The sequence below is a fragment of the Erythrolamprus reginae genome, chromosome 13, assembly GCF_031021105.1.
Source record: "Erythrolamprus reginae isolate rEryReg1 chromosome 13, rEryReg1.hap1, whole genome shotgun sequence".
Taxonomy (NCBI): Eukaryota; Metazoa; Chordata; class Lepidosauria; order Squamata; family Dipsadidae; genus Erythrolamprus; species Erythrolamprus reginae.
The window spans coordinates 10,027,849-10,053,416 of NC_091962.1; the positions used below are offsets into that span (position 1 = coordinate 10,027,849).

General features: G+C 43.0%; 2 protein-coding genes across 3 annotated transcripts; both read left to right on the forward strand.

Moving 5' to 3' along the window:
* Positions 1–156: 156 nt before the first annotated feature.
* Positions 157–4,278, forward strand: LOC139175603 (uncharacterized). Of its 2 annotated transcripts, none has more exons than XM_070766775.1 (2): positions 157–1,419; positions 2,505–4,278. In XM_070766775.1, exons 1-2 carry the CDS (start codon positions 1,119–1,121, stop codon positions 2,894–2,896), a joined length of 693 nt encoding a protein of 230 aa, XP_070622876.1. In that variant the 5' UTR covers positions 157–1,118; the 3' UTR covers positions 2,897–4,278. The 2 variants fall into 2 exon arrangements, 1 of the variants encoding a protein (XP_070622876.1); XR_011560536.1 differs by lacking the exon at positions 157–1,419 and adding an exon at positions 1,484–1,672.
* Positions 4,279–5,089: 811 nt separating this feature from the next.
* Positions 5,090–25,011, forward strand: WDR74 (WD repeat domain 74). The gene is given in 12 exon segments (XM_070766633.1): positions 5,090–5,184; positions 6,297–6,406; positions 7,663–7,784; positions 10,080–10,143; positions 13,031–13,174; positions 13,299–13,400; positions 14,627–14,727; positions 16,494–16,549; positions 19,609–19,751; positions 21,455–21,511; positions 24,699–24,782; positions 24,784–25,011. Coding segments are annotated over 12 exon segments (1,176 nt in total). The 5' UTR covers positions 5,090–5,123; the 3' UTR covers positions 24,916–25,011.
* The last annotated feature ends 557 nt before the right edge of the window (positions 25,012–25,568 follow it).

Sequence of the window (25,568 nt, forward strand, 5' to 3'; positions counted from 1 at the left end):
AGCCGGTTCCGGCGGCCGCGGGGCTTGGCTGGCTGGCGGGGGGAGCGCCGCTGGTGGTGCGGAAAGGCCGAGGGGGCCCTGGCGCCGCGGACCGGCTGAAAACCCCCAACGGCCCGGTGCCGGTCCGCGGACCGGCGGTTGGGGACCTGTGTTATAGAGGATATACTCATAGTAAAATATATCTAAGAATAGAAGAGAAGATATCAAAATAAAACATCAATGAAAGAATAGAAGAAAAGATAGGAATAGAAGAAAGGTATAGGAGATATAGGAGAGCAATAGGACAGGGGACGGAAGGCACTCTAGTGCACTTGTACTCGCCCCTTACTGACCTCTTAGGAATCTGGATAGGTCAACCGTGGATAATCTAAGGGTAAAGTGTTGAGGGTTTGGGGATGACACGAGTCCGGTAATGAGTTCCACGCTTCGACAACTCGGTTACTGAAGTCATATTTTTTACAGTCAAGTTTGGAGCGGTTAATATTACGTTGAAATCTGTTGTGTGCTCTTGTGTTGTTGTGGTTGAAGCTGAAGTAGTCGCCGACAGGCAGGACGTTGCAGCATATGATCTTGTGGGCAATACTTAGATCATGTTTAAGGCTTTCTAGGCCCAGGATTGAAAGTCTAGTCTGTTTCGAGTGGAGGAGTGACGGGCTCCTCTGGTGAAGTATCTGGACATTTTCAAGGGGGTTGATGTCTGAGATGCGATATGGGTTCCAAACGGCTGAGCTGTATTCGAGGATGGGTCTTTTTTTTTTCCTTTTGTGGCGACCCACGTTCTGCCCGGACTTGTACAAAATGGTGGGGCGAAAACAAGCCTTCTGCCGTCCGTGGAAAATGTCCCTTGCACGCTCCATCTTATATAACTTGGCCATGCTGCGGGCGGTCCTTTATCTCTCTCCCCCCCGTCTCTGTTTTCTCCCTTTGGCGCCTGGCATTCCAAAGCTGCTTGGCAGTTGCTGCTCTGGGCACCCTTCCCAGCAGCTGGTGGGGGCCAAGGAATCCACGCAGGCTAGAGCGACAGGTCTAGGCCTGTTGTGGCTGTGTGATCCAGCCCCCTCGGCCTGCCCTCCCGCGCTCCTTCCTCAACATGCTGGTTTGTGTCCCGAAAACTCGCAATGACGGGTCGTCGCCCTGGGCTGATCGTCTTATGGATCCTGAGCACGGCGGTTGTGGGCTGGGTCAGAGGTCAGGAAGTGGCGACTGAAGCACCAACCGGCGGGCCCTCGTGGCCGCTTTGCCCTGCCGCCGATGACAGCCCGCCGGCGACGCGGGAGGGACAGCTGCCAGTGCAACCCAGATTTAGCAGCTGCATGTTGCGATGTACTTCTCATGCGTACGGAGCCTACATGGCGTTGCTGGCCTCCAGCGACCTGAGGAGTATGGCCACGTCGTTGAAAGTCAACGAAGGAAGGCAAGGTGAGCGGAAGGGTCGAAAGACGGGTGCCAGGCTACGACGGGATGCCAACCGTGCAACCAATCAGGCCCAAGCAGAGGACGGGCTTGGGAGACTCCGCCCTGGAGCGTTAGCAGATGTGGAACAGCTGTCCGGCCCGTTCCCAAGGCTTTCGAGTTCGTGGGAAGAGGGGGGGTGTCTCTACGTCGCTGTGTGTGTGAGACGGTTGCGATCCTTCCCCAAGGAATCTTGTCCCACGTAAAACCGAGGGTCGTGGTTAGTCTGACGAAGTGTTTTAGTGCTTCTGCGTTTGAAATGGGCTAGGAAAAGGGGGCAGGCTGCAATGGTTGCGAAGGCAATCGAAGCTTGTTGACACAACTAGGTTCGGAGTCCAGGAATGTAACTTTGAAGGGAAATCTGGAGTTTTTGAGTGGTGGTGAATTGGGTTTCTGGGACTTGCAGACGAATTCTGGTGGTGTGAGTTAGATCAGGGGGAGAAAGGAAGGCTGGGGGTTTCAATTATTTGGCTTTATATTTTACATGTAATTTATTTTACACTTTATATGCTGTTGTTTCTTTTCCTTCTTGTTAACTTTCCCTTCCCTTCTCCCCTTTCATCTTTTTTCCCTTCTCTTCCATCTTTTCTTTTCCCTCTTGTATGTTTTCCTTTTGTTTTTTTTATATTTTCCTTTCCTTCTTTTCTTTTTCTTTTATCTTTTCCTTCCCTTTTATCTTTTCCTTTATCTTTCTCCTTCCCTTCCATCTTTTCCCTTCCTTCTTTTATCTTTTCCCTTCCTTCTTTTATCTTTCCCTTTCCTTCTTTTATCTTTTCCTTCCCTTTTATCTTATCCTTTATCTTTTCTCCTTCCCTTCCATCTTTTCCTTTCCTTCTTTTATCTTTTCCTTTCCTTCTTTTCTTTTCCCTTCGTTCTTTTATTTTTTCCTTTCCTGTTTTATCTTTTCCTTCCCTTCCCTTTTATGTTTTCCTTTCTTTCATCCTTCCCTTCCCTCCTCTTTTTGTTTATCCTCTCCTTTCCCCCTCCCCTCTCCTCCTCCTGTCACCTCTAAGTGACCCTGTGCTGTTTACTGCCTCTCTTCTCCCTCGTAGGGGCAGAGCACGAATTCTGCTGGGCGCTTCACCTCCGTTGCCAGAGCGGCGTCCGTCTCACCAAAGCGTTCGTCCTGCTGAACTTGGAGCAGCCTCCGGATCAGAGCCGGCCTTTCCCTCTCCGCCTCCTCCTGACCGCTCCCCCTTGGCCCCAGTCCCTCTTCCAACCTCGGTCCAAAAGACGGGACACCCGTCTGCTGAACGGAGACGCCTGTGGCGCCCGATTCGACGTGACGGAGCCCTTCCGCGATGCCGAAGGAGGCCGAGACGCCGAAATGTGTGTGAAAGTTTTGTGTCCGGAGGGAAACGCCTGCGAAGACCTGCAGTGGGATCTGCGCTGCCCGCCTTTCTTGGCCACTCTCTGGCGCAGCCTGCCTCATCCTGACGGCTAAACAAGTGGAGGGTATCTTGTGCAGGGTTACCAGGGGGGTTGAAAGGGCCGTAGAGTTCCCCTTGTGCGCATACGCTCGAGCTAGCTGCTGAGACAATCTTTGGACTGGTTTCTCTGCAGGATTCATTTCTATTTGGCAATGTTCACATTGCTTCAAGTGGGACATACGATACATTGCACAGGCCACAGCTGCGCACATTCGGTCAAAACGTCAATGCTATTCCAGACGGCAATGATGGGAAGATGGTTTTAAATTCTGAGAATGAACCACGGCAAAACTCCGTGCCTAACAGGCAACCTTCCCGTTTCACGCTCGTATTCTTGCCAGATTTGATTGAAAATACAGGTTCCGGTAGTCCTTAATTTACAACAGCTCATTTTGTGACTGTTCAAAGTTACGACGACAGTGAACAAAGGGACTTGTGTTTTTCACACATACGATCTTAATTCAGATGCTTGGCAATTAACTCTTATTTGTGATAGGGAGTCAAAGGATCCCGTTTTATGACCTTCTCGCAGGCAAAGTCAATGGGGAAGTTGGATTCACTTAATAACCATGATACTAACTTAACAACTGCAGTGATATATTTAACTACCGTGGCAAGAAAGTTTGCAAAATGGGGCAAAACTCACTTAACATATGTTCCGTTTAGCAACAGGTATGTTGGGCTCAATTATGGTCGTAAATCAAGGACTACCTGTAATGAAATGGGGCTGATTTGGAGTGATCTGTTACAAAGTTGAAGGTACCAAGTTTTGCAAACCTACCACCAATGTCAAGCGCTTACTTAGCCAGCTAAAAGAAGAGATTTCAACTAGCAAAGACAATACAATGCTTTGAAAACCTTTTTAAAAATATTTTCCCTCTTTTATATGAGATTTTTATTATTCCTGCTCTACTTCTGCCTGATAGGATCTTCCTAATTTCTGCAGAACGTACGAACTTATCACAGGCTGGACATTCTCTCCGTTGTGCTGTTATTGTAATTTTGGCTCTTCATTGTAGGACAGTTTTTGCTACACTTTAAAATTTCGTTGAAAGGAGTAGCAATCCTCTGAAAAGGTGTGGAAAAAATTCTGAAATCAGATCTCTGTTTCCTCATGAAATGTAATCTTAAACATTGCGGGATGGTGGCAGTGTCATACAATATTTATCTGGGCTCTGTGGTCTTTTATTCCCTGTTGTTTCTATCCATTCCTTCATTGATCTGTAAGGTTTTCCTTGTATGTTTTTGGAAGTCTATATTTTTAGGCGAAGACATCAATTTGTAGATGCAGTCAAACTATCTAAAATGTTGGGAGGTAAGGGAATGAAAAGAAAATCTATGGTGTTGCCATGTTGTTGTTGGGGGCTTCGGAAATAAAGTAAGCCTCTGCTGAAAACTCTGCTAAGCTTATTTCTGATCAGTGGATTTAACACACACACACACACACAAGTTTATCTTCGCTTCTTACTTTAGTTTAAACCCTTGTTTGGCATTAAAGAACAGAAAAAAGGAGAAAAAAAGCAGAAGACTCTGGATGGACTTTTATTGTTCCAATTCTAATGACTTCTAAGCATGATTTCTAAGAGGCAGTTTGGCCTAGTAGTTAAGGCACTAGCCTAGAAAAAAAATTAGTGATTTATAGTCCCGTTTTATGCATGAAATGTGACTGGGGAATTTTGGCCCAGTCCCTCACTCAGCCCAAACCTACAGGGTTGTGAGGAAGAAAATAGGAGGATGAAGAATTAGGTATGTTTGCCACCTTAAGTTATATAATAATAATAATAATAATAATAATAATAATAATAATAATAACAACAACAACAACAACAACAATAATAATAGTAATAATTTATTAGATTTGCATGTTGCCCCTCTCCGAAGACTCGGGGCGGCTCACAACAATATTTAGAATAGAATCATTTATTGGCCAAATGTGATTGGACACAAGGAATTTGTAAATAAAGGCAGGATAAAAAATTATAAATTTACAAGTTATTCTTTGGGGGGAGGGAGAAAAACCACCAAGAATTCAAACAACCTATTTCTAATTATCCTTGCTTTAATTTTTCCTGTATCAAAAGTGGCAGGACCGTCTGAAGAGGGGGGGAAAGCGCGAGGGGGGCGACTATGATTGACGTACCCAAGCGGCGCGTCAGCCAATCAGAGCCAAGGTCGCACGATTCCGGTCCGTCGCTTTAATCTTTCCGGCCCGGCAACACCTCAGCGGAGCGAAAAACAGACATGGCGTCACCCGCGCGGGGCAGCCACGTGTGGGTGGGATCCGAAACGGGCATATTGAAAGGTAATGAGGACTAAAAGCGTGTTGGGGTGAATCTGGAATGGAAAGTTAAGGGACGGAAGAAGCAAGGAAGCCGGGGTTGGGGTTGGGGGAACAGTTGCTTCTAAATATGTGCATGGTGCCTCTGGGCATATGTAGAGCGCAAAGGGAAATAGGCGAGCGGAGAACGGAGAGGGTAAAGTGGAGGGAAGGAAATGTCAGTTGCCTCCAGCTTCACGTGCTGAATTCATATTGACTGACAGGGAAGCTAAAAACGACTTACTAAAGCTCTAGGCGAGGGGGGGCATATACATTTAATAATAATTTAATATTTAGTATTATGTAATCTATCTATCTATCTGACACATACACATGTACACATTCTAAACCTCTAGGCGACATGGGGCATATAAATTTAATAATAATTGCATGGCATCATTATACATCCTATCTATCATTATCTACCTGTCTATCATTCACCTATCTACCTATTTATATCTATCATATCTGACACAACTGTACACACTTTGTAAACCTCTAGGCAAGATGGGGCATATAAATTTAATAATTGTGTAGTGTCATTATATATCCTATGTATCATTATCTGTCTGTCTTTCATCTATCTATTATCTCTCTATATATATCATCTCTATCTGTCTCATCTATCTATGTAACTATCTATCATCTCATCCTGTCTGTCTGTCTGTCTGTCTGTCTGTCTGTCTGTCTGTCTGTCTGTCTATCTATCATCTCTCTCTCATCCATATGACACATACACCTATACACATTTTCTAAACCTCTAGGTGAGATGGGGTTATAATTTAATAGTAAATTATATAGTATTATTATATATCATATATACGTATACGCACCGTTATTGTTGTTGTTTTTGTCATCGTCATCATCATCATTATCTTTATTTAAATAATAATAAAATAAAGCCGGAGCTGAAGAGGCCACTTGGTCCATCATCCAGCAACATTGTCTCTTGTGGTGACTGTTGCTCTCCGATATTCTCCTTTATTAACAACATTTTCCCTTGCTGGAAAGTTAAGGTGGTGATGGTGGTGGAGGAGGAAACAGGCTGCTTTCTTATTCTGTTTCCTGTCATGTGATCTCCCTTTCTCTACTTTTAGGGGTTAACCTGCAGAAGAAACAGGCCACAAATTATAGGATGGGAGAAACGACGCTCAGTCGACAAGAAGCTGTCACCGCCATGTGTTGGGGAGATTCATACGAATCAGAGGTGACTTGATCTTCCAATTCCACTTGTGCTTTGCTGGCTTCACCCAGAGTTTGAGTAAGGGAGAATTGAGGACCTTTTGATTCATCGTTTTTGCCAAATACAGTGATACCTTGTCTTACAAACTTAATTGGTTCCAGGACGAGGTTCTTAAGGTGGAAAGTTTGTAAGACAAAACAATGTTTCCCATAGGAATCAATGAAAAAGCGATTAATGTGTGCAAGCCCAAAATTCACACCTTTTGCCAGCCGAAGTGCCCGTTTTTGTGCTGATGGGATTCCCCTGAGGCTCCTCTCCATGGGAATCCCCACCTCTGGACTTCTGTGTTTTTGCGATGCTGCAGGGGAATCCCAGCATCGCAAAAACAAGCGCTTCGCTGGCAACGGAAGTCCGGAGGTGGGGTTTCCCAGCGAAAGGAGCATCAGTGAAATCGCAGCATTGCAAAAACACTGATGTCCTCGAAACCCCACCTCTGGACCTCTCTGTTTTTGCGATTTCACTGAGGCTCCCTTCGCTGGGAAACCCCACCTCCGGACTTCCGTTGCCAGCGAAGCGCCCGTTTTTGCGCTGCTGGGATTCCCCTGCAGCATCACAAAAACATGGAAGTCCAGAGGTGGGGTTTCCCATGGAGGGAAGACTCAGGGGAATCCCAGCAGCGCAAAAACGGGCACTTTGCTGGCAATAGAAGTCTGGAGGCGGGGCATCTCAGCAGCGGTGGTGGGTTTGTAAGATGAAAATAGTTTGTAAGAAGAGGCAAAAAAAATCTTAAACCCTGGGTTTGTATCTCGAAAAGTTTGTATGATGAGGCGTTTGTAAGACGAGGTATCACTGTATTATGTTTAATTGATTTGAGTGTAATGTCTTTGTTTTGACTCTTGTGAGCTGCCCAGAGTCACTGAGAGTCAGATGGGATACAGGCTTATTATTTATTTACACTTAGTCCTTAACTTACCACAGTCCATTTAGTTCCCTTTCAAAGTGACAACAGGACTGAAAAAAAGAGGAACTTGGGATTGTTGTTGTTGTTTTACACTCACAACCATTGTGGTCCCGTGGTCACTGAAGTAGCAGTTGCGAGCTTAAATGGACTCCAGAGGATGGAAGAGTACAGGAAGGAACGTTGACACAACTTTGCAATTAACAACAGCAACAACGGGGGTTGAACCCGTGAAGACCTTGCCTGAGTTATCTAAGAAACGTTAACCCTGAAGATCTGTAACTGCTCTTAATGAATCCCGTGGCTTTCTTTTTCCACATAGATCTTTGTGGGGTGCCTCGATGGATCCGTTAGATTATTCAGTACGGAAAAGGGCAAGTTTATTGAATCCCGAGATTGCCAGGGAGGTGAAGGACCCTTCTGCGGCTTAGCTGTTCTTGATGGGTAAGAGTGAATCCCATTTTATTTTTCCCTGTGTTGGAAAAATGGCAGAGTATTTCCTATTCCGACTTGAGGTAGGAAAGAGATGAAAACAGACTTTGAAAAGGCATCGCGCAATTATAAAGACTTTTGCTCGCTTTGCCCTGCAAACCCATCCTTAATGTGTTGGCCATTGAATGTGTTGAGAGAATGCTGAGAGAATGGTATGACTGTTTTATATGGGGGGTTTGGGTCTTTAGATTTTAAATTAAATTAATTGGATCTAAGATACATGGGGCTACCTTTGAAAAGTGTTCGGAAACTTCAGATCGTGCAGAATGCGGCCGCGAGAGCCATCGTGGGGCTTCCCAGATTCGTCCACGTATCTACAACACTCCGTGGCCTGCACTGGTTGCCGATCAGTTTCTGGTCACAATTCAAAGTGTTGGTTATGACCTTTAAAGCCCTACATGGCACTGGACCAGAGTACCTCCGGAACCGCCTGCTACCGCACGAATCCCAGCGACCGATAAGGTCCCACAGAGTTGGCCTTCTCCGGGTCCCGTCAACTAAACAATGTTGTTTGGCGGGCCCCAGGGGAAGAGCCTTCTCTGTGGCGGCCCCAGCCCTCTGGAATCAACTCCCCCCAGAGATTAGAACTGCCCCCACCCCCCTTGTCTTTCGTAAGCTACTCAAGACTCACCTATACCGCCAGGCATGGGGGAACTGAGACACCTTCCCCAGGCTTTTATACTTTATGTTTGGTATGTATGTGTTGTTTGGTTTTAAATGATAGGGTTTTATATGTCTTTTTCTCTTTTAATATTAGATTTGTTCCACTGTAACATTGTTTTATTATTGTTGTGAGCTGCCCCGAGTCTTCGAAGAGGGGAGGCATACAAATCTAATAAATTATTATTATTATTATACTATATATTGTTTATTATATGTTGTAAGCCGCCCCGAGTCCTTGGAGAGGGGCGGCATAAAAGTCCAAGGAAGGAAGGAAGGAAGGAAGGAAGGAAGGAAGGAAGGAAGAATGTGGCACTGCTGTTTTTGTCATCTTTATCCTTGACTTGCAGCAATTCGTGTAGTAGTGGATTGTTCAAAATTGTTGTTGATGATGATGTTATTATTATTATTATTAATTAGATTTATATGCCGCCCTTCTCCGAAGACTCGGGGCGGCTCTCAGGATACAATATAAATAATACAGCAACAAATACATAATCAATTAAAATTACAAACTAAAAACCCAACCCAGTAAAATCGATCAGCCAATTCATTCACAACCACACATTTCATTTAATAATTAATAATAATTTATTCGACTTGTATTCCGCCTTTCTCCGAAGACTCGGGGCGGCTATTTATTAAAGGGGGAGGGTTGATCTAATTGCCCCATGCCTGGTGACATGATTCTTAAGACTCTTACGAACGGCGAGGACAGTGGGGGCAGTGCGAATCTCCGGAGGGAGCTGATTCCAGAGGGCCGGGGCCGCCACAGAGAAGGCTCTTCCCCTAGGCCCCGCCAGACATTGTCTGGCTGACCGGACCAGAAAAAGGCTGACTCTGTGGGACCTGACCAGTCGCGGGGACTCATGCAGCAGAAGGCGGTCCCGGGGGTAATCTGGTCCGATGCCATGTAGAGCTTTATAGGTCATAGTTAGTACCATTTTCGACCCTTGCAATGGTTGGAACAATCCTGTGGTATCCTGATCAAAATTTGGACACTTGTCATGCGATCAAAATTTGGACGCTTGTCATGCGATGAAAATTCAGACACCTGGCAATAGACTCATCTTTATGACGGTTGCAGTGGCCCGGGCTCACGTCATGGTCTCCTTTTGTGACTTTCGGACACATTTAATGACCGTCTTAACTAACTTACCGACTGCAGTGATTCCCTTAAGAACCATGGCAAGAAAGGTCGTAAACTGGGGTAAAAAAAAAAAATCACTTAATAACTGTCTTATTTAAGAGTGAAAATTTTGGGCTCGATTGTGGGCATGAGTTGAGGACTACTTGTATTTTTTTTTAAAAAAAAATCTTAAAACAGTCACCCATTACCAGAAATAATAAAGATATTAAAATTAAGCAAAGAAAAAAAAACACTTATTTGAAACAGAAATAAAACTTGCATCCTTAGCCACCCCATGTCGATCTTGGCACCAGGGCCTTGGGAAGAAACCGCTTATTTGCTTTCTTGAAGTCCGAACTATATCAGGTCTCTTTCTGTATTTCTATATCTTGAACTGGGAAAAAAAAAATTCTCTGCTTTTGATTCCCTCCCCCCCCCCCCCCCCTTGTGACTTGCAGTTCCCTTATCACCTGTGTGGAGTCTGGGTTGATGAAAATTTGGCGAGATTCCTCCTCGGAGAATGTGAGTACTATTGCCTTGTATTCAGTTGTGAGGTCCGTGCTAGTCGAGGTTGGAAATTTAAAGGGTTTTTTCTCTTTGTTAGTAGTACCGTTGAATAACTGTATGGTTTTTCCTCTATGGAAGTCGTTTGTATAGGATGATTATAGAGGAGGCACCATTCTGGTCACGAAATTGACTGCATAAACCTAACTGCTTCAGTCTGTCTTTCATGATTGACTTCAGATCGTGCAAAATGCAGCTGGGAGAGCAGTCATGGGCCTACCTAGCTACGCCCATGTTTCACCATCACTCCGCAGTCTGCATTGGCTGCCGATCAGTTTCCGGTCACAATTCAAAGTGTTGGTTATGACCTTTAAAGCCCTTCATGGCATCGGACCAGAATATCTCCGAGACCGCCTCCTGCCGCACGAATCCCAGCGACCGATTAGGTCCCACAGAGTGGGCCTTCTCCGGGTCCCGTCAACTAAACAATGTCGGTTGGCGGGCCCCAGGGGAAGAGCCTTCTCTGTGGCGGCACCGGCCCTCTGGAACCAACTCCCCCCGGAGATTAGAACTGCCCCTACTCTTCCTGCCTTCCGTAAACTCCTTAAAACCCACCTTTGCCGGCAGGCATGGGGGAACTGAAACATCTCCCCCTGGGCACGTTTAATTTATGCATGGTATGTCTGTGTGTGTGTCTGTTAGCATATGGGGTTTTTAAATATTTAAATATTTTAAATTTGTCTGATTGCTTCTGATTTGTTTCTACATGTTGTGAGCCGCCCCGAGTCTTCGGAGAGGGGCGGCATACAAATCTAAGTAATAAAATAAATAAATAAAATAAATAAATTAGAAAGGGTGGTTAGAAAACCAGAAAATACATCCTGGACATAAACAACGCTATAGAACACTGCACACCTAGACAACTAGACACAAGAACAATTTCCCCCCAAACGCCATCGCTCTGTTAAACAAATAATTCCCTCACCATTGTCAAACTAGGCTGCATTACAATTGCTTTTGGTTTTTCTCATTATTCCTGTCACCCATCCCTTCCCACATATGACTGCATGACTGTAACTTTGCTGTTTGTATCCTTATATGATTCCTTATTTGTAGTCTATGAAAATCACTAAGTGTTGTACCTTATGATTCTTGATGAATGTACCTTGTCTTTTTATGTTCACTGAGAGCATACGCACCAAGGACAAATTCCTTGTGTGTCCAATAAAACCTGGCCAATAAAGAATTCTATTCTATTTTCTTCTCTATTCTTTTCTATTCTATTCTATTTATTCTTTTCTCTTTACTCTTCTGTTTTCTATTGCATTCAATTCAATTCTATTCTATTCTATTTTCTATTCCATTCCATTCTATTTTCTGTTCCATTCCATATTCTATCCTATCCTATTCTATTCTATCGATTCTATTCTAAAAAGTTTTATTTATTCATATTCTGCCTGTGTTATTTTTATAAATATCTCAAGGTATTTCCAGCAGATGTGGTTGGTCAATCCACAGTAACTGAATTTAAACATGCCTGGGATAAACATATATCCACCCTAAAGATAAAATACAGGAAATAGTATAAGGGCAGACTAGATGGACCAGGAGGTCTTTTTCTGCTGTCAGTCTTCTGTTTCTATGTTCCTAAGATGGCAAACATACTTAATTATTCCTCCTTCCACCTCCTATTTCCACACAACAGCCATCCTGTGAGGTGGGCTGGGATAAGAGAGAGATAGAGACACTGGCCCAACGTCAATCAGCTGTCACTCACCACTTCCTGGTTTCTAGCCCGCTACATTAACCTAGAGACCAAACTAGCCATTGATTTAAAAAAGCGTATGATAGAAATATCGACTAGCTAGTCAGAAAAAAACCCTCTCAGGCTTCTAGTATTTTTAATTCCTTTTCCCTCCCTCCTCATAGACCAATACTTCCCAAACTTGAGTAAACAGTGTCTTTAGGGAAGGGCGGCATACAAATCTAATGAATAATAAAATAATAATAATAAACTATCTCATATTTGAGTATATATATATATATATGTCACATGTTTTTTTTGCTGAATTTGAAAATTAAGGGAGACTAGGATAGATCTATTTCGGCCTTATTTTGGCCTCATCAGCTAGCCATACCCACTGGGACTCGAACCTGCAACCTTTGCCTTGAAAGGCAGAGAATTATCCTCTAGGCTACAGTATCCAATCCCTTCAGCTCTGCACCAGGGAAGGGTTACATATTATTGTGTCGAATCACCCTGGTGTATTGAAGGAACATCACAGCTCCTTATTTGCCTCTCGGCCCAACCCAGGGCCATTTCCAAGGCAGTTAATTTTATTGATAGCCGACAATTCTATCTGTATGTGTCACATGTTTTTTTTGCTGAATTTGAAAATTAAGGGAGACTAGGATATATATATATATTGGGCCGAGAGGCAAATAAGGTGCTGTGATGTTCCTTCAATACACCAGGGTGATTCGACACAAAAATATGTAACCCTTCCCTGGTGCAGAGCTGAAGGGATTAGATACTGTAGCCTAGAGGATAATTCTCTGCCTTACAAGGAAGGCAAAGGTTGTAGGTTGAAGTCCCAGTGAGGGTATGGCTAGCTGATGAGGCCAAAATAAGGCCGAAATAGATCTATCCTAGTCTCCCTTAATTTTCAAATGCAGCAAAAAAAATGTGACATACATACATACATACGTACATACATATATACATATATATTTAATAACAAAATATAAACCCATTAATGGTGTACTGTTTCTACTGTTTCTCTTCCTACTCTTTCCCCCCCCTATCATTTGCCATTAGAATGGTTAATAAAATCATTTTGCTTCCCAGAAAAAGAAAGGAAGTGGCAGAATTCATTTTCACTCACCAAAATTCTCCTTTTGACAGGTGGAAATAGAGGTGGGGCCTGGCGTGTGCCGTATGAAGCAAAACTCCGAGCAGCACCACCGTATCGCCACGGGAGGGAAAGAGAATTGTCTCAAAATATGGGACCTACACCAGCCTCAGGAACCGGTTTTTCGAGCCAAAAACGTGAGTGGTTTATTGGCCTGTCTGGCTTTGTGTTTACACACGCGGGTCCATTGCCTTGGGTTTGCCATTTCGGACTCGTGAGTCTTCTTTCTGTATCCACGCGATTTCTTTGTACCTGTCACAGGTGTGCCATGATTGGCTCGACCTGAGGATACCTATCTGGGACCGGGATATGGAATTCCTGCCTGGATCAGAGAAGATTGTGACGTGCACCGGACACCATCAGGTAGAAGCTGGTAAAGATAAGGGAGATCTCCAGCCACTGAAAAAAAAAAGTTTATAGTTGGTCAGTTGGGTTTGGCCTAGTAATAAGCACCCCTGATAACTCCAACTAGCATTGCTCTTGAAATTAGGGACTATGTCTCTTCCAGAATATAGGAGTGAGAGGTTAACTCAAAGGTCAGCAACCCATAGCTCTGGAGCCACATGTGGCTCCTTTCATCCCAATATTGCGGTTCCCTCTCGCCAGTTGGCACCACAATTTTGAGGAGCTCCTGGTTAGGGAAGGGAAAAGCATGTCGCACCAGGAGGATGAGACTCTATGGCAAGGGGTGGGTTTTCTGGTCAGCTCCACAATTGATAAGGCTTTGGTTAGGACGGGTAGAGAAAAAAAGGACACCGTGCTAGGAGGAGACTCTATGGCTTGGGTGGGGTGGGGTGGGGAACCAGACTTCCGGCAGCTCCAGAATTAAGCGAGGTGGGTGTTTGTTTTTGTTAGGTCATAACGTGGGTGGGTGGAAAAGGCTCTTTGAGTGTTTAAGGTTGCAAACCCCTGGGTTAACTAGGAAAAGAAAGAAGGAAAGGAAGGAAAAGACGGGAGGAAGGAAGGAATGGATGAGAGGGAGGAAGGAGTGGTTGAGAGGAGGAATGAAGGGGAAGGAAGGAAGGAATGGATGAGAGGAAGAAGGAAGGGGAAGGAAGGAAGGAAAGAATGGGTGAGAGGAAGAAGGAAGGGAAGAATGGGTGAGAGGAAGGAAGGTGAACGAAGGAATGAATGAGAGGAGGAAGGAAGGAAGAAAGGAAGGGGAAAGAAGGAAAGAATGGATGAGGGGAAGAAGGAAGGGAAGAATGGATGAGAGGAAGGAAGGGGAATGAAGGAATGAATGGATGGCAGGAAGGAAAGAATGGATGAGAGGAAGGAAGGAAGAAAAGGGAGGGAGGAACAGAGAAGGAAGGACGGAACGTATGGGAAGAGGAATAAAGGGAAGGAAACAGAGGAGGGAGGGAGGAATGGATGGGAAGATGAAGATAGGAATGAGAATAGGTGGGAGGGAGGAAAGAAGGAAGGGAAATAATGAGGAATATGGAGAGGAACGCCCTTCCCTCCACCCCTTCAGTAATGTTGGACAATCCTTCTCTATCTATTGTGCCCCAACGGTATTTCAGTTATTTCGTCCTATCCTGGTTTTGGTGCCAGAATTCGGCCTGATCCCCTTGACCTTCTTCATCCAGGTCCGGCTTTACGATCCCAGCTGCCCCCAACGCCGTCCCGTCTTGGAAGTGACCTTCGGCGAGTACCCACTTACGGCGCTCTCACTCACCTCCAATGCGAAGTGAGTTTTGTTTTCCTTGTCCTGGAGCGGATAAGCTATTGCAGGAGGCAGTTATAGAATTTAAGAGCAGCTCTTTCTTCTGGAATAGAACTCTGCTTTTATAAAAATAAGAAAACATGAACAAAAATGTGCTGGTGAAAGAAAAAGAGAAATAAGATAATGTGGAATTTCAAATGGAATCATCCCCTTTTTAATGACCTTTGTGGGGTGGAATGTGGGCAGTTGAATGGAGCTGAGTTTTTAATGACCGGATACCCTTCCTGTTGCCACTGTGGAGTTTTGTTCAGTAGAGTGTGCAATAGGGTTGATATTCCTGGAGGGGTCTGTAATATGGTAAATGATTTAGCTTTACTAGATAAATGGTCAAAGCAATGGAAACTGCAGTTTAATGTTTTCCAAATGTAAAATAATGCACTTGGGGAAAAGGAATCCTCAATCTGAGTATTGCATTGGCAGTTCTGTGTTAGCAAAAACTTCAGAAGAGAAGGATTGAGGGGTAGTGATTTCTGACAGTCTCAGAATGGGTGAGCAGTGCAGTCAGGCGGTAGGGAAAGCAAGTAGGATGCTTGGCTGCATAGCTAGAGGTATAACAAGCAGGAAGAGGGAGATTATGATCCCCTTATATAGAGCGCTGGTGAGACCACATTTGGAATACTGTGTTCAGTTCTGGAGACCTCACCTACAAAAAGATATTGACAAAATTGAACGGGTCCAAAGACGGGCTACAAGAATGGTGGAAGATCTTAAGCATAAAACATATCAGGAAAGACTTCATGAACTCAATCTGTAGAGTCTGGAGGACAGAAGGAAAAGTGGGGACATGATCAAAACATTTAAAGATGTGAAAGGGTTAAATAAGGTTCAGGAGGGAAGTGTTTTTTAATAGGAAAGTGAACCCAAGAACAAGGGGACACAATCTGAAGTTAGTTGGGGGAAAGATCAAAAGCAACGTGAGAAAATATTATTTCACTGAAAGAGTAGTAGATCCTTGGAACAAACTTCCAGCTGACGTGGTTGGTAAATCCACAGGAACTGAATTTAAACATTCCTGGGATAAACATATATCCATTGTAAGATAAAATACAGGAAATAGTACAAGGGCAGACTAGATGGACCATGAGGTCTTTTTCTGCCGTCAGTCTTCTATGTTTCTATGTTTCTATGATACTGTATATCCCCATCGTGCCCAAAGAGAAGAGGATCTGCCTCTACCTAGCTTCGAACTCACAGCCTCCTGATAGTGAGACCAGAGCTCCACTTCTAGGCCACCGCACCACTTTTGGAATTTCAAATGGAATATATTTGATTATCATTCTGTTAATGATTTACACAGCATCAAACAGTAAATAATTAAATCAAGAATAGAAATTATTGCTCGAGCAGAAATGGGATTGTATGGAAAATAACACCCAAATCACAGAGGTAATATACAAGAGCTTATACCATCACAATCCAAGCATGGTTTCCAGTCGAAATTAAATTTTGTATCCGATGTAAGAAGTTCTTGATATTAAAGGATAATTCTATAATTTAATTAGCTTTTCTTCCAAAGAAAGAATCAAAAACTGTATCTTTTGGAATAATAAACATACAGTATATAAGGTCTAACTGTTCTGATGCTTACATGGTGAAAACCATTTGGTGATTTTCTATTGCAAAGCAAGATTTTAAAACAGTAGAGTAGAAATAGAATTCTTTATTGGCCGAGTATGATTAGATACATAAGGAATTTGCTCTCAAACATACATTCTAATTTCCCCCCCCAGTGCTGTGGTTGTTGGCAGTTCTCACGGAGACGTTGCAGTTATAGATCTACGGCAAGGTATAACTGGAAAAGAAAAAAGGATTTCCTTCAAAAGTCGTCAAAATAGAATTTGGAGGGTGAAAGCAAACTGTTTTCTATGCCCGATTCCCACGGAGTTTTCTTTAACCAGATTTATGAAGAACAAATGGAAGGCGTGATAACAGCTCTGTTTTGGATTGAGAATGGAACGGTTTTAGGTTTAGATGTGGGTTTTACTATTCTAATAATAATAATAATAATAATAATAATTATTATTATTATTATTATTATTATTTATTGGATTTGTATGCCGCCCCTCTCCGCAGACTCGGGGCAGCTAACAACAATAATAAACACAACATGTACAATCCAATAATAAAAACAACTAAAAACCCCTATTATAAAACCAAACATACACACAAACATACCATGCATAACTTGTAATGGCCTAGGGGGAAGAGCTATCTCAACTCCCCCATGCCTGGCGGTATAAATGAGTCTTGAGTAGTTTACGAAAGACAGGGAGGGTGGGGGCAGTTCTAATCTCTGGGGGGGAGTTGGTTCCAGAGGGCCGGGGCCGCCACAGAGAAGGCTCTTCCCCTGGGGCCCGCCAAACGACATTGTTTAGTCGACAGGACCCGGAGAAGGCCGACTCTGTGGGACCTTATCAGTCGCTGGGATTCGTGCGGTAGCAGGCGGTTCTGGAGGTAATCTGGTCCATTGCCGTGTAGGGCTTTAAAGGTCATGACCAACACTTTGAATTGTGACCGGAAACTGATCGGCAGCCATTGGTTTAGTAACGGGTACCACCCTAAAATCAAATCTTGGCACCTCAAAATTTCTACCTTATCTGCCTGAGCGCTAGAAGCTTTTATCAGTAATTTAACTGAGCCATGCAATTGTAAATCGTGGGGCCTTTGTTCTTTTGCGCTGTTTGCTTGCAGGTTTTTCGTTACCCAACTAAGTAACACCATCAGCGAGAGGGAGTGTGGAATTTGTTCCCTGTTTATATAGAGCAACTTGCCCTGCTAATATACACCCTTGATAATCCCTTGATTGGGGTATTGTATTCGTGCATTGTTTGTTTGTTTGTTTATTTATTAGATTTGTATGCCGCCCCTCTCCGTAGACTCGGGACGTCTAACAACAGTAAAAAGACAATATGAACAAATCTAATATTAAAAGTAATGCGGGACCCAGGGGAAGAGCCTTCTCTGTGGTGGCCCCGGCCCTCTGGAACCAACTCCCCCCAGAGATTAGAACTGCCCCCACCCTCCTTGCCTTTCATAAACAACTTAAAACCCACCTCTGCCGCCAGGCATGGGGGAATTGAGATCCTCTTTCCCCCTAGGCCTTTACAATTCTATGCATGGTATGTCTGTATGTATGTTTGGTTTTTATATTAATAGATTTTTAATCATCAATACCAAATTACTATTGTACACTGTTTTATTGTCGCTGTTAGCCGCCCCGAGTCTCTGGGGAGGGGCGGCATACAAATCAAATAAATAAATAAATAAATGTAAAAAAACCCCCCAATTTAAGAAACCAATCATACATACAGACATACCGTGCATAAATTTTATCAGCCTAGGGGGAAGGGAATATATCAATTCCCCCATGCCTGACGACAGAGGTGGGTTTTAAGGAGTTTACGAAAGGCGAGGAGGGTGGGGGCAACTCTGATATCTGGGGGGAGTTGGTTCTAGAGGGTCGGGGCCGCCACAGAGCAGGCTCTTCCCCTGGGTCCCGCCGAACGACATTGTTTAGTCGACGGGACCTGGAGAAGGCCAACTCTGTGGGACCTAACTGGTCGTGAGGGCTTTCCTAGATATGCCCATGTCTCGTCAACACTCCGCGGCTTGCACTGGCTGTCGATCAGTTTACGGTCATAATTCAAAGCGTTGGTAATGACCTATAAAACCCTACATGGCATCAGACCAGAATACCTCCGGGACCGGCTGCTACCGCACGAATCCCAGCGGCTGATTAGGTCCCACAGAGTTGGCTTTCTCCGGGTCCCGTCGACTAAACAATGCTGTCTGGCGGGACCCAGGGGAAGAGCCTTCTCTGTGGTGGCCCCAGCCATCTGGAATGAACTCCACCTGTATATTAGAACTGCCCCCACCCTCCTCACCTTTCACAAGTTGTTAAAAACCCAACTATGTCGCCAGGCACGGGGTAACTGATATACCCCCAGCTATCACGGTTTATTATGGTATGGTTGGGTTATGTGACTATTTTAATGATATGGGTTTTTAGATAGTTTTTAATTATTGGATTTGTTACACTTTTTATTATTGTTGTGAGCCGCTCTGAGTCTTTGGAGAGGGGCGGCGTACAAATCTAATAAATATAATAATAATAATAATAATAATAATAATAATAATAATAATAATGCCGTCTGGCGGGACCCAGGGGAAGAGCCTTCTCTGTGGTGGGCCTGACCCTTTGGAACCAACTCCCCCCAGATATCAGGGTTGCCCCCACCCTCCTTGCCTTTCGTAAGCTCCTTAAAACTCACCTCTGTTGTCAGGCATGGGGGAATTGATACTTTCCCTCCCCCTAGGCTTATAAAATTTATGCATGGTACGTCAGTATGTATGATTGGTTTCTTAAATTGGGATTTTTAAAATTAACTTAAATATTAGATTTGTTTCCATTGTATTATTATTGCTGTTAGCCGCCCCAAGTCTACGGAGAGGGGCGGCATACAAATCTGATTAATAAATAAAGATTAATAAATAATAATAATAATAATAATTATTATTATTATTGTGGTTGTTGTTTTCTGCTCAATTGTTTGTATGGTGTTAATCCCTGCTTATCTGGGTTCTGAGGAGGTGTTCTGGCCTTGTTATTTCCTTCCTAGCTTGCTTATTGCCTTTCAAAAGGGGTCTAAATGTCATTTACCTCTCTGTGCCTGTTGATAATTAATTGGTCTTGAGGGCCGAGCTTCCAGAAATTCCTAAATTTTGATTTAGGATTCTCAAGAGTTCCCCAGTTGAAATATGGTGGATTGAGTCTGTCCTATCGCATGTATTTTGGGGGGGGGATGCAATCCTTGTTGACTCAGCCTTGGAATCTCTCCACTGCAGGGCGTTTGGAGAAGTGCCTTAAGGGTTTTGCCGGCAGCGTCCGGGCCATCCGGTGCCACCCTACGCTTCCCGTGGTCGCCTCGTGTGGATTGGACCGCTTTCTTCGGCTGCACAACCTCCAGAGCCGGCGTTTAGAGCATAAGGTAGAGGGCAGTCCTGAGAATTGGGGATTTGGGTACAGAGTCTGGAGCATGCAATCAGAATAGAGCTGGGAGGCACCTTGAGGTCTTCTAGTCTAGCCCCTTGCTCAAGCAGGAGAACCTATATTATTTCAGTCTCTTCTTAAAAACCTCAAGTGATGGAAACGCCCACAGCTTCTGGAGGCAAGCAGTTCCACTGGTTTATTGCTCTCACTGTTATGAAGTTTTTCCTTAATTCGTGTTTGCTTCTCTACTCACTTAGTTTCCATCCATTGTTTCTTGCCCTGCCCTCTGGTGCTTTGTAGAATAATTTTACCCCCTTTTCTTTGTTGGCAGCCCTTCAAATACTGGAAGACTGCTATCAACTTCCCTCCTCCCTAGTCCTTTAATTATTTTTTAAATTTAAAACAAAACACATAAAAACACACAAACATAATTGAAAAACACACTCATCTGGGATGATTTACATCCCAATTTTCATCAGAAGCACATACAGAGCTGTATACATTTTTACATGAATTGAGAACATTTTTGTCTATATTTACTGTAAATATTGTACATTTCATAAGAGAAGAAAAATTCAAAAATGAAAAAAAGATGTAGAAAAATCTAATTCCAATTAATAATAATAATAATAATAATAATAATAATTATTATTATTATTATTATTATTTAGATTTGTATGCCGCCCCTCTCCGAAGACTCAGAGTGGCATATCAATTATTAAACATATCAATTATTGATCTTTTGAGCCTTGCATTTCATTTCACCCAATTAGCTATTTCTTTGTTTTAACCAAATGTAGAATTTATCCCAAACTCTATAATAATCTATCTCCTCTTTCCCTTCTAATTTTTTGGTTAATATCCATCTCGGCATATTTCATAATTTTTAAAATTATCATTTCTTCTCTTGGTAGCTCCTCACTTTTCCATAGTTTGGTGTAAGTTATCCTAGCGGCTGTTAGAATATGGGTGATCAAGTATTTATCTTGATAAATGCAAATTCCTTGTGTGTCCAATCACACTGGGCCAATAAAATTCTATTCTATTTTTTATATGTTTTGTTAAAAATCCGCAAAAGAAAAAATTCTGGCTTTTTTCTCTGTTTTCTCCTTTAGAATTTCTGTTAACCATTTCCCTATAGTATTCCAATAGGTTCTTGTTTTAGTGCACGTCCACCATAAGTGGAAAAAAGGCCCTAGTCCTTTTCTCTGCACTAGCCAAACTCAATTCCTGTAACCGTTGTTCATATGTTTTGGTCTCCAGGCCTTTAATAATCCTTAATTGCTCTTCTCTGAACTTTTTCCAAAGTCTCTCAACATCTTTTTTTTGTAATGTGGGCACCAAAAGTGGATGTAGCATTCCAGATGTGTGGCCTTAACTAAAGCTTTATAAAGCTGTGCTAATTCTTCCAGTGGTTTTTATTCTATGCTTCTGTTTATATAACCAAGGATTGCCTTAACTTTTTTGGCTGCTGCTGCACACAGCTGGCTCACGTTTAAGTGACCGTCCAGTAAGATTTCAATATCCTTCTCTCTCTAAATGAGAGAGTCTGTGCAAACTATCTAACTTTTATCTTTAGTCAAGTTGGATTTGGATCTCCAGGAAAGCTTTGACGCAGGTTGTCCAAGAAACGGGAAATCCTCGGTTTAATTTATTCCCCTTTTTAAAAAACATTTCTCACCAAGTTTGTCTTGATTCCAGGTTTATCTAAAATCCCGATTGAACTGCCTCTTGCTGACCACCCGAGAAAAATGGGAGGTGAGTGACCATCGTTATATAGTACATTGTTTCTCAATTATTTTCTGTTACGCCTTCCCCAGGAAGAAGTAAACATTTCACACCTCCCCAACTCTCCGCCGGGACGATAGTTTGCAATATTGATCACGTTTTCGCTGAAAGATCTCAAGCGGCTTATTAGCGTGATTGGGGTGTAATGTGTTTAAGTGACACCTTAATTTATTTGACTTCATGCTGTCCACATTTTTAGACACAGTAAACATACCGGTTTTTCCTCGTCTCCCACCATAGTCACAGTGAAGCCAAGCGCTACATAAGCTTTGTCATATCTCCTCATTTTAGTTTTCGGGAGACTTACATTTGTCTCGAGATCTCCGTCTCTCTCCTCCTTTCTTTTCATCCCTGTTAAATATTTTTCCATGGTGTCTCTTAACGGTTTGTTATATCATAGAAACATAAAAATATAGAAGACTGACGGCAGAAAAAGACCTCCTGGTCCATCTAATCTGCCCTTATACTATTTCCTGTATTTTATCTTATAATGGATATATGTTTATCCCAGGCATGTTTAAATTCAGTTATACTGTGGATTTACCAACCACGTCTGCTGGAAGTTTGTTCCAAGGATCTACTACTCTTTCAGTGAAATAATATTTTCTCATGTTGCTTTTGATCTTTCCCCCAACTAACTTCAGATTGTGCCCCCTTGTTCTTGGGTTCACTTTCCTATTAAAAACACTTCCCTCCTGAACCTTATTTAACCCTTTCACATCTTTAAATGTTTCGATCATGTCCCCCCTTTTCCTTCTGTCCTCCAGACTATACAGATGGAGTTCATGAAGTCTTTCCTGATACGTTTTATGCTTAAGACCTTCCACCATTCTTGTAGCCCGTCTTTGGACCCGTTCAATTTTGTCAATATCTTTTTGTAGGTGAGGTCTCCAGAACTGAACACAGTATTCCAAATGTGGTCTCACCAGCGCTCTATACAGCGGGATCACAATCTCCCTCTTCCTGCTTGTTATACCTCTAGCTATGCAGCCAAGCATCCTACTTGCTTTTCCTACCGCCCGACCACACTGCTCACCCATTTTGAGACTGTCAGAAATCACTACCGTTAAATCCTTCTCTTATGAAGTTTTTGCTAACACAGAACTGCCAATGCAATACTCAGATTGAGGATTCTTTTTCCCCAAGTGCATTATTTTACATTTGGAAACATTAAACTGCAGTTTCCATTGCTTTGACCATTTATCTAGTAAAGCTAAATCATTTACCATATTGCAGACCCCATACATATCCACGTCGTATCTCCTACTCTGTGCTGTATGCTATTGTTCGGTGCAAAAAAAGCCATTCCCCGGGCTCACGCGCCCCCCATGGCATCACTCTGTATAGTGTCTGTGTACGGCTATCATAACCTTGAAAATACTAAGTAGTTTTGGGGAGTCCGTCATAACTTCGAGCGATTATTAAAACATCCGGTCTTAACACGGGGTGCATTATTGCTCCCAATCAACCAGTGAGGCTGACCGGGAGATTTTGGATACTCACCCAGCAGTGGAATATATTTACCTTCCCAACTGGTTCGGAAGCGCACGCTTCATCCGCTTGCTTTTTCACATAAAAAAAATATGGCGCCGTCCGGGTGGATGGGTGGAGCCTCATACAGTCACCGCTACCAATTCGCACATAGTTATTTGCTTATCATCAATTAATATTTTCTTTCACTATGTACATTTATTTTTATTTATTTATTTATTTATTTATTTATTTATTTTGTCCAATACACAATACATATTGAAGAGAATAGACATGTAGTATTATATATAAAGAAAAGGATAGAAGAAAAGATATATGAGTCTACGGAGAGGGGCGGCATACAAATCCAATAAATAAATATAGAAATAAATAAAATATAGAAATAGAGGAGAAGATATATGAAAGGAAGAAAAGATATATGAGATATGAGATAAGGAGAGACAATTGGACAGGGCACGAAAGGCACACTAGCACTTATATTTATTTGTTATATAAAAGACATAATTTGTCAACCGTATTGTTGACTATCACTCTCAAGCGACCTAATATTGAGTATTTGTATCTAGTGTGTGGAATTGTGTGTTTGTTTTCTTTAGTTCTGCATATTGTATTGTATTCTTTTTGGATATTTCTGAAGAAGATAACGGATTCATTTTTAGGGGTTTTATGTTCCATCGATTTCTGGTGCAGTGTTTCTATATTTTCATTTTATTTAGGTACGAAAAGGAGGAGTGTCTAGTTTTGCTTTTCTTTTAACATAGAAACATAGAAGATTGACGGCAGAAAAAGACCTCCTGATCCATCTAGTCTGCCCTTATACTATTTCCTGTATTTCATCTTAGGATGGATCTATGTTTATCCAGGCATGTTTAAATTCAGTTCCTGTGGATTTACCAACCATGTCTGCTGGACGTTTGTTCCAAGGATCTACTATTCTTTCAGTAAAATAATATTTTCTCACGTTGCTTTTGATCTTTCCCCCAACTAACCTCAGATTGTGTCTCCTTGTTCTTGTGTTCATTTTCCTATTAAAAACACTTCCCTCCTGGACCTTATTTCACCCTTTAACAAATTTAAATGTTTCGATCATGTCCCCCCTTTTCCTTCTGTCCTCCAGACTATACAGATTGAGTTCATTAAGTCTTTCCTGATACGCTTTATGGTTAAGACCTTCCACCATTCTTGTAGCCCGTCTTTGGACCCGTTCAATTTTGTCAATATCTTTTTGTAGGTGAGGTCTCCAGGACTGGACACAGTATTCCAAAGGTGGTCTCACCAGCATTCTATATAGCGGGATCATAATCTCCCTCTTCCTGCTTGTTATACCTCTAGCTATGCAGCCAAGCATCCTACTTGCTTTCCCTACTGCCTGACTGCACTGTTCACCCATTTTGAGACTGTCAGAAATCACTACCCCTCAATCCTTCTCTTCTGAAGTTTTTGCTAACACAGAACTGCCAATGCAATACTCAGATTGAGGATTCCTTTTCCCCAAGTGCATTATTTTACATTTGGAAACATTAAACTGCAGTTTCCATTTCTTTGACCATTTATCTAGTAAAGCTAAATCATTTACCATATTACAGACGCCTCCAGGAATATCAACCCTATTGCACACTTTAGAGTCATCGGCAAATAGGCAAACCTTGTTCTGTTTGTTCTGCAGAGTGAGGATCTCGATCTGTCCATCAACCTGCAAGATCAGGTGAAAGAGGAAGATGACGAATTGTGGAACTCCATGGAAGTGGTGGCGGCGGGCGGCGGCTTCCAAGCGGAAAGCCGATAGCGATCTTGGCTGCCAGACGGAGAATCCAAAACCCCTGAAGGACCCGGCCATCCAAAAGCAGAAGAAGATGAAAAAGACTAAATTATGCTCGCGGTGAGAGAGAGAGAGAGGTATAGCCTCTTACCTTTTTAACGCAAAAACTGACAAAATCTCATCCGATGGGTTTCCTTCAACATCCGGACACACATTTGAGAAATGTCTTTGGTGCGTTGATTGGGATGGGGGGGGGGTTAATGAAGACAAGGCTGCCCAATTCTTCGGGGGGGGGGATATTTTTTTAAAACCCTCGGCTGCGAGTTCCAATGCTGGCAAAGCAGGAATGAACACACATTTCCTATGGAACGTTTTTACAGCACCGAGAGCTAAATTGAAACGGAGGTAAGATTTTTTATTTTTATTTTTTCTGTTTTCTCTGAGCCGGGATTAAGAGTGCAGCACTGCAGGCTACTTCAGCTAGCCGCTAGCTATAGTTCAGCAGTTCAAATCCCACCACCTGCTCCAGGTCGACTCAGCCTTCTGTCCTTCCGAGTTGGGTAAAATGAGGACCCAATTATTGGGGGGCAAGAGGCTGATTCTGTAAACCGCTTAGAGAGGGCTGCAAAAGCACTGTTGAGTGGTAGATAAGTCTAAACGCTATTGCTGTTGCCTGCAGTTTTCCTGCAGACCAATTTATTTGTGACAAAAAGCCGGGGTGGCGCAGCAGGCAGAGTGCGGTACTGCAGGCCACTGAAGCTGACTGTAGGTCAGCGG